The following is a 9,588-nucleotide window of genomic DNA, read 5'->3' as shown; positions in this document are numbered from 1 at the left end:
TCTTGCATTAGCACAGACTGAACAGATGACTTATACAAAATTCATTGGCTCTCTGATGCACACAGAAGAGATGCCTTGTCAACAGACAAAAACGCAAACTGACATCAGCATTGCACCTAAATGTGAAAGACTGTTGCCACTTACAATGAGCATCAGCCACCAAGTGTGACACTCTTAACACCTGTTCAAGCTTTTAGCAGCTCCTGACTTTTATTTTATTTATTTTGTAATCGCTGCTATTTGAATGGAGCTGCCTGTGTCACTCCCATGCCTTCATCACTGACTTAACCCTGACGGCTTTAAATGCCACTGTACACCTACAGCGGCTGTTTTTCTTAATGATGTCTTTGCCATTTGCTTCCCCTGATGCGTGTCTCCTCACTGCTGTCTGAAAGCCACCTCCCCACACCATCCATGTCCAGGGCTGTTTAGCAGAGAACCAGAGGAGACTGTAGTGACTGCGAGCCATGCTTCGGCTCATGAGTGAAAGCTCACATCATGGCGACGGACATGAATGTACTCTGTGATTCATCCGTGCTGTTTAACAAACACGTAATTTCAGAGTTTACACTTTTCCTGGTCACTTGGCATAGATTATACCCCAAGCACCTTAGGATTTTACCACAAGTTGAACTGCATGGTAAATTCCTTCTGGCTTGCATAATATGTAGCCTACTCTCCTTAATGCGATATGGGGACAGATAACCTTCAGGAGGACACACTATATTTATACTGCATGCATCATATACACTTACAAGTCCCAAATATGTTTTTTTTTTTTTTAAAAACCTTGAATATATTATAGCACACTGTAATAATCAACTTGGTGTAATATTTAATACATGGTTTTTCAAGTGGAGGGAAAATGAAAGGTTCTTTGACTTTTCCAGAAGCCTCAAAGGACTTGTCTAAGATTTTTTTTATAAACCTAAAGATGCCTCGATCAAGGTCTTTGAACTATCACTGGCTTTCAGCTTTTGCCAAATATTCCAGAGCACATTCCATCCTTGAAGTACTGGTCTTCCCATCAAATACAGTCTGCAGAACTAGGCCGCTAATGCAGCTCGTCAAAGATAATGAAAAACATGAAACATTTGGCAAATAATTATTCGTCTGAACTGGTATAACCTGGTATCTGGTATCGTCTGAACTATTATGCATTCTATGGTATTGTATGGTATTTTATTCCTACATGTCGAGTGCTATGACAGGATGATCGTATTGGGCATTGACATAGTTTTGAAGTGAAACAGCAAACTTAGTCTACATTGGTGAATAGCTTAAGTACTGGAATGAATAACCTCACTCTGGCAATAACTGGCACAGAAACAGCTGGTGATGCAATTACGGTGCAGCAGGTTGTGGATTTCACGACCCAGAGGAGAGCGAGCAGGTTGAGGCTGGCATTGTTCTGGGAGTGGAGGAGAGAATGGCCGGAAATGGCAACTGTACAAATGTTTTCATGAAGTACAATAAGTAATTTAGATCAGGCGCTTGATATGAACACAGAGGAACAAGTAGCTGCTAATGACGAACTCTGCCATGACCCTGTGCTCACCACCCATGTGCCAAGTTTTATTCATTTGAGCACTGTGTGTGGCTGTGGGACTGAAGAAAATGATGGATGGGGAGCAGTGGGGGGATTTCGATTGCAGGTGATTCATGGTTTTGTGAGGTGTGATTAAATTCGACACCCTGATATGTCATTCAAACATGCATGCAGAAAAAAAGGTTCTTGCTGTTACTGACAATAGTGTAAGCGTCTCTATAAAATCAAACATAGGTCTTGCACTTGTTCAAACACTGACATCTGACCTGCATGAGTTTCCTTGTTCTGAAAAGCTGAAAACACTTACTCTGGTGATTTTGAAGATTTGCCAGTGGCACCCTCCTATTTGAAAAGTGAACAACCTATTGAGTCCTTCATTTATCTGTTGTTTGTTTGCATTGCTACAGCATACATTTGACTAATCAGTTGCTCACCAATAGCCTAGAGGATGTAAGCACATATCTACATCATACTGGCCTTCACTGGAGATAAACAGACGTTAATTAATCCACTAGGAAGACTATTAAATCCATTTTTAGCTCATGCGTGCAAACTGCTGGTGGACGAATTATGAAAGATCTGGTGGGTGTTACCATAAATGTACGACTTGAAGAAGACAAAAACTCCCAAACACTGGGTCTCTCAGCATGTGTCCTCTCGCCGTTAATCAGGGGAAGGCCAGGGAGTCAGTGACACGGAGTGAAGTGTTTGGGAACATACAGAGCACAAAGAGTGAAGCTCTGGCGTCTATTCAGAGCGAGTTTTCATCAATGATTGCTCAGCAGGCTACTGTCCCATTCACGGAAACCACAGAGTGGCATCATTTCTCTGCAAAGGTAGGTCAGATGCAAGTGTCTGTCTGTGTGTGTGTGTGTGTGTGTGTGTTTGCATATGTGTGTATGTGTGTCTTGAGATGGAAACTGCTTGAGTGACAGTCATTCTCATCGAGTCTGACAACACTGTCAGACCCCAAGCCCAGAGGGAGAGTGTGAGGAAGGCGAAGGGATATGGCCATGGGTCTGATTCAATATTAATGCCCATTTTACTGTAATGACAGCGGAGTGCTGCTTTATAGAAATGGTGCCTAGCAGTCATGCCATGTTTTTTTTATGAAAAGGGGAGAGTTCGACAACAGCCAGTTGTCGATGAGAAAAATTCATTCCACGCGCCAAGACCTTTCAAATTCGAATCCGTGAATTACTAACAGACCTGTTTTGACATGCTCTTGGAAATCCAACAAGGTGCCTCATCTCATTTAACCTGAAAATGTATTGACATATATCTATTCATAGCAGAGAGAGATAGAGAGAGAGAGAGAGAAAAGGAAAGCAAAAGGGCATTTACCTGCTTTGCACTGCAGTGATAGGCAACATATTTTAATTTCAATATAATCAAATGATTCTTCCTCTTCTTTTCCTTTTATGCATGACCATCAAAGGAATGAAAATAATACTAATAAAAAGTGATGAGTGCTTTTAGAATAGGCATCGGGTTTCACCAGACACCTGCAAACATTGCTATGGATCTTCAGCCACCAGTAACGGTTAAACAGGATTGTGAACTTGTTCTATGTAACTAACACACTACTGACCTCTTGTGTTCGTGCAAACACATGACATTTCTGAGCTGAGTTGAATTGGTTTCCTCAACATTAGTTTTCTCAGTTGCTTTGGTGCATTTCTCAGATCAGAATGGCAATTCTCAAAACTGTTTGTTCAAACTCCATCTCCTCACTTGTGCACATCATTGAAGCAGTTTCTCCCAGTCTCCAAACAGCAGTGCTTTCGTACATCCATGCAACTGATTTTGTACAAATGTCTGCTGTTTTTTTCTTCTTCTTTTCAATAGCTAATGTCATGTTGGTCAAAATGCACTATACTGGTTCCTTGCTGAATACCCCATTTGTTTACCCCATAAAACAAATTGGCCTTATTTCATTGCTTGTGTCATTACATGCAAATGTGTTACTATTTGTCATAACTAGTTGTCATAGTCTGTCTAGCATGTGACCTGACAGAAAGGAACGTCATAATGTACAGAAAGATACAGAGGTGCACAGCTCTGACCAAGAGGAGTTTTACTGTATTTTTCATTTGCACAATGCTGTAAAAGCCTTTGTTTTCTTTATACTGTCCCAATGTTTGTCAACAATAGAATGTTTGTCAACAATTGAAATAGAAAATATTTTCTAATGCACATTGTTCATTACAAAATACTTACAGAGTAAACTGTCATATTGACAACAAGACAAAACTTTGACTATCTTGACATAAACAATGACATTATGATTGCACTGACTGTTTCATTGGCATAAATATTTGCTTATTAAGGCATAAACTGTAAAATTGTTTTGAGATGCACTGTTGTGCAAATGTTCACTGTGATTTGAGAAATGCACCAAAGTGACAAACTGTAACAATGATTCAGAACAACTTAGTCACAAAATGGGTATGTGGATGGAGAGTTGTTGATGATATTAATGTAAACATAAACATAAACATTACATTTGGTTGTTGACAGCTGAGCCATGAGAACCCTTACTGAACAACATCATTAATGCCATTACTACTTTTATACATTTATAATCATGAGTTGAAATGAATCCACTGAGAGTATAAATGTCTAAATCAGTGATAACTACAAATAATACAGACTACACCTAAACACTCTACTGGGTTTTATAGTTTTGGTATAATCATCTCAGAAAAGAGTGGTGCTTTGAACAAACACTTAGCTATTACTCATCAAGTGTACCATAGTCTATTGTATCATCCCATGTGTCCTCATGCCTCTGCTAGGCTCACGTGTTGGGTGATGAGTGCCTTTCTGGTGCAGTCTCGCACGCTCTTCAGGAATGTCATGGGGTTGGAACCTCCCGTGCCGCGGTCACTGAGGCCCTCGCACGCTCCACGGAATGGGCAGCCCGCCACCGGTCCTGTTTGCCCCCTCTGCCTGGGCACTGTGATGTACCTGGCCACGGCGTTGAGGTGGTAGCTCCGTAGTGCCACCAGAGCAGAGACGCAGGTGTTGTACGCCTGACAGAGGGAGGGGTCGGCACTGGACAGCACGAAGGAGCGCAGAGACGGGCTGGCGGCTACAGTCTCTATCAGCTGCCGATGGGACGGGGGCATGTAGCTCCGCATTCGCCTCAGAAAGCCTGCTGTCTTATACAAACAGGACAAAGAGTGAGAGAGACCTACAGAAAAGCAATTGTTTTCTCATTTAAAAGCCTGGAACATAATGGAAAATAATGTTGCAAGTGCTGCATGAAGAAGTATTACTCAATATTTAGGGAACTGTCAACTGTCATGTGATCCATTTGATATACTACAATTTCCCCTGGGAAATCAATAAAATCTCTCTCCCTCTCTCTCTCTCTATCTCTTTCTCCCCCTGAGTGTGCCACCCACCTGAGTCCAGATCATGCTGAATGCCCAGCAGTGTGTCCAGGCTCTGGATGGAGGAGCTCTGAGCAGCGCTTCCTCCTGACAGCCGCAGAGGCTCCTCTCTGACCCCCTCATACCACAAACCGTCTGGCAGCAACGGGTTGTCTCTCCATCTGATAGAAACACATAAAAACACACACACACACACACACACACACACACACACACACACACACACAACAAAAAACGTCCATCACATTATGACATTGCCTACTAACTAAAAAAAAGTACATAAAAAAAACATACCGCTAATTGGCGTTTTATAATAATAAAATAAAAAAAGACTTACCCAGATAAATAGATTCGGAACGTCCCATGGAATATTTTTGGGTCTACATGATCTTGAATCAGACAGTACACAATGCATAAACAAGGAACCATTTGATTACATAAGTCCATCAAATACATAGATGAATATTTATAATATCATATATATCTTATCTTATAATATATAATATCTTACTGTGAATGATCCGAAACGCCTCCTCCATGTTTTTGAGAGACAAAGTAATTCTCTGAAGAGCCTTATGTAAACTACTTATATCAAATGTCACCATGGCATTCACTGCAGAAATTACACCCTATATGGGAGAAAACAAATGCTGTTGAGCCAAATAATGTACTAATTTATAAATATGAAAGGATAAAAAAAATGGCAAAGCACAGACTTGCCTGTATTCCTGAATTTGCACTCTTTTCCACCAACATGGAGACCAGGAAAAAGTTTTTACCACTCTCCCCTCCAGGAAATGAGAAGATGGTATCTAAGTTTCTAAAACAGCAACAGACAGTTTTATCTCAGTAGTGCAGTCTCTCTGCTACTGCATACTTCCGTTAATGTGTAACCTTCAGCAGCATCTAAGCCACATGCAGTGGCCTTGGAGTTCATTAAGAGCCTTTACGTCCTCAATCACATGAAACGTCTGCACTGGTTGGTTGGTTGGTTTCTTTCCGTCAACCCAAAGGTTACATATTTCTATCTACACTCTGAGCCATTCATCTGGCTTTGCCACACTTCCTGCTGTGATGGGTATCGGCCACAAAGATCTTCCAGACTGAATTCAGATGAGTGAGCTCTGCCAAGCTCTGTCTGGGTGTACCACAAACAGCTGTGCTGTAATATTTTGGCTGCCCATGCCATACAGTATACTTCCTCAAATCCATCCACCTCAGAGTCCTGTGAGTTTCACTTCGGTCATTTTCTCACAGGCCACTGTCTAAATATATAAGGCAGATTAGTCTTGGAATGCCACAACGTTTCAAAGGTAGCCAAGGGTCAGAAAATATGTCCATATATCTATATCGTGGGCCACTTTTGATAAAACATCTGCTGACTAATGTAACTAGAGAACTACTTAATAAGGATGCTGGGCATAGAACTTACACTCCTGTTGCGTAATGATGCATATTTACATAGCGTTCATACTCACCCGATTTCCATTGGTCTGTAAAAAAACAAATGAAGACATTTTTGCAGAATGTGAAGAGAACTGTGAAAAGCCCTGCATACATCTTAATTACACACATTTCTGAGCCTTAACCTTGTAAAAGAACACTCATATAGCACTGATAAAGACCTAACCGGCTTGGGTCCTTGAGCCTCCAGTTAGCCAGAACACAGTCTGCATAGACCAGGATGGGTGGGAGACCCATAGCTTGAGATACATTACAGTATGGGACAGCCAGGGCTTTGGGTAATGCCTGTGAGAGAGGAGTCAAAAGACAAGACAGCCATATTAAACCAGCATTAAGGACTACAATTAGCTGATTTGTTAGATCTGTTACATCTATGATTGCTGGTCTACAACTAGCTACAGTAGCTGGATCCACAGCCCTAACCTACTGAAAAGAGAGTTGGTCTGGGATGTCATACATCATTGCTGAAACTTCTGGAGGTGTCGTGGGCCTAATTCAATATAATATTGTGAACGGGAGGTGTCCACTTCATGACCTCACTTTGTGAAATGATAAAAAGGTGCCTCTTCTTTGTTGTTTTATTAATATCGTGAAGCATCGGTATGGTAGTTAGTGCCCTAAGGTGTCATAATATATATGCGGGAATGGATTGCTGAATATGAGTACTTGAAAGTGACAGTGTGAGAGCTGACTGCTATGAAAAGTCCACAATCAATAGTCTTCCTGTTTTTAGTAAAAAAAAGAGGAATGGTTGAAAGTCCTATGTTGCATGACAAATCCCAATTTCCCATTGTAGTATGTTGATCTGGGGACAAAGTCAGCCGAAACCGCCCTATCACTCCATATGTTGCTATGGGACTGTTTGTGCCTTTCCTCGTCCTCTTCCTTATCTAGTGCTCACCTGAGCTGGCTGGTGAAGCCCCTCCTGCCACACGTATCCCATGGTTATGAAACCTAAGGCCAGGTGAGCGAGCCTCAGCTGCCGGTATCCATGGAGATGGAGTGTGCTCAGAAGAGGCATCTGCTTACATCACCCAGACAATGGGGATAAATAAAAAATACACCACAGAGGTGGATAAGCTGGTAGACTTCATTAAAAGGTGTACTCTCATGACATGTTGTGTTTTGAAGTATGTCATACTGTACCTTTTTCACCAGGTCTCGGAGTTGATGAGTCTTTATGAGGTGTGTAAGGTTGTTGGCTATATCCATCCATGGCTGATAACAGTGTGGGAGTTCAGTCTGTAGATGATAAACAGCTTTACTTTATTGCTATTTGGCACACTTGGTTATCAGTGGATGTCATCCAATTTTAAACATTAGCTTAATGTCTCCAACATTAGATCCATTCATATTATGTGTGAAAACAAATGAAACAAAGACGGCAAAAACCATTTTGTTTTTTTTCTCATGCTTTTTCATTATTTTTCATATAACAAAATACTTTATTTATGGTACATTTTATGGGTAACAGCAAAACTGTCTGCATATCTCAACATATCAACATATCTCAAAATATGTTAAATTCCATATGCTAATGGTTAAGAATGTGTCACAGCAGTCAATTCATACTCAAGATGAGTTAGGACACATAACCAAAAACAACAAATACATAAGAAGATACATACACCACTGGCTCAGTTTTCAGTAGCTTCACAGACAAGCGACTTCGAGTGACTGTTCTCCAAAAACAACATCCAACAGAAGTGCTGCACATCCAGCACATTTTGACCAACATTAATTTTTCCATATAGTGCTACAGTTCTGAAATCTGCCCGTAATCAACACTTCACTGTTTTTCTACAATAGAGGGAACCTGCAACATAGGGAGCCATTATGAAACTTCCCCATACTGATAAATGCACTTTACTTCTGTTATCTACTTTTCACTTTCTCCCTTGCCCATTTCAGAATGTAATTTAACTTGGGCACACAAGTTAGTTGTTGTCAGTGTCAACATAATATCTATAAACTCGGATGGGACGTATCATCTTCCCGCCTTTCACCACCAACAACCCACTGAGATGCCCTTTTTGATGTCTTTCATTGTCATGGCAAAAGCTAACAGTCAATAGCCATGACATCAATCTCAAAATGCTGCTAGGATGAAGCCAGCAAGCATATGCTCAAAGAATGCAGGTCATGATAATTAGGAAAGCTATGATCAGGTCCTGAATGCCCTGAGTTTTCTTGAGTGAATAACTTCACCAACTTAAATGGATCATAGAATGAAATTCTAGAGTGTTCTTTCATCTTTTTTCAAAGATGTTCCATCTCCCTTAGTGTAGCCAGTAGCCACTCAATGCCTCCTCACCTCTGCTTAAACTGGTACTAATACTAACACTGATTCTAATGTTACAGAAAATAATATTAAAATTCCACACAACTGCTTATGTTACTGGCAACTCTGAATTACATTCTCCTCTGGCGGTAAAAAGTAAAACATATTCTTACCAAAGGGTCCTCAAGAACAAATCCATACTCCTCTGATATGAAGAAAGACTTCAGCTCAATTGAATGGACTGGATCAGTCCAAGTAGTCTCCATTATGGTGCTTTCAGGAAGCCTTTGACCTGACCTGTCTTCAAAATGTAACTGATGGATCTGTTGACACAATGCTACATCACAAAGATTAAAAGGACTGGCTATGTAAACCTGACTATCCTTAACTGCAGTAATCGATAAACCTTAGGTTAAAATGTAATCCTTATTGGTGCAACCCACGCAACGCCTTCAAATCATTCATGTGACAAGCTACATTTGCATTGTTTTCACTGAATGAGGAAACTGAAGAAAAAAACCCAAACATGCAGAGAAATAAAAGACACAGGACTTTCCCCTCAGCCCTGTCATTTCAACTGCCCTCTGACACAGCTACAGCAGACATTTATAAGTCCTTTAATTTGATCAAAGCACACAATGAGAAGTGGGTAAGTGGGGAAATAGACCAGAATCTTTATGAATGTTTTCTCTTTCCTCATTGCTCAACCATAGATTAATATTATGAAATGAGAAAAGCACATGACAGTCATCTTTAGATATCACAAGATGGTCGTTTGTGAGGAAGTGACTACATCCACATTAAAATCACTCAACAATTGCAAAGTGCAAAATAAAATTTGCTCTCGTAAATTTCTCGTAAATAAAATAAACACTTCACTCCAGAGACATCGAAAA

At 40.6% G+C, this 9,588-nt stretch overlaps 1 protein-coding gene across 1 annotated transcript; it reads right to left on the bottom strand.

The window, feature by feature from the left end:
* Positions 1-2,920: 2,920 nt before the first annotated feature.
* Positions 2,921-9,480, bottom strand: LOC125305179 (indoleamine 2,3-dioxygenase 2-like). Its single transcript, XM_048259816.1, has 11 exons — positions 9,084-9,480; positions 8,866-8,963; positions 7,558-7,653; positions 7,313-7,432; positions 6,578-6,696; positions 6,426-6,440; positions 5,668-5,767; positions 5,459-5,576; positions 5,285-5,336; positions 4,960-5,108; positions 2,921-4,709 (listed from the first exon to the last, which is right to left on the bottom strand). Exons 2-11 carry the CDS (start codon positions 8,956-8,958, stop codon positions 4,333-4,335), a joined length of 1,239 nt encoding a protein of 412 aa, XP_048115773.1. The 5' UTR covers positions 8,959-8,963; positions 9,084-9,480; the 3' UTR covers positions 2,921-4,332.
* Between the last annotated feature and the right edge of the window lie 108 nt (positions 9,481-9,588).

Source organism: Alosa alosa, chromosome 12, assembly GCF_017589495.1.
Source record: "Alosa alosa isolate M-15738 ecotype Scorff River chromosome 12, AALO_Geno_1.1, whole genome shotgun sequence".
NCBI lineage: Eukaryota > Metazoa > Chordata > Actinopteri > Clupeiformes > Clupeidae > Alosa > Alosa alosa.
Note: the sequence above shows the minus strand (reverse complement) of the source record. Positions and strands in the feature narration are given on the sequence as shown.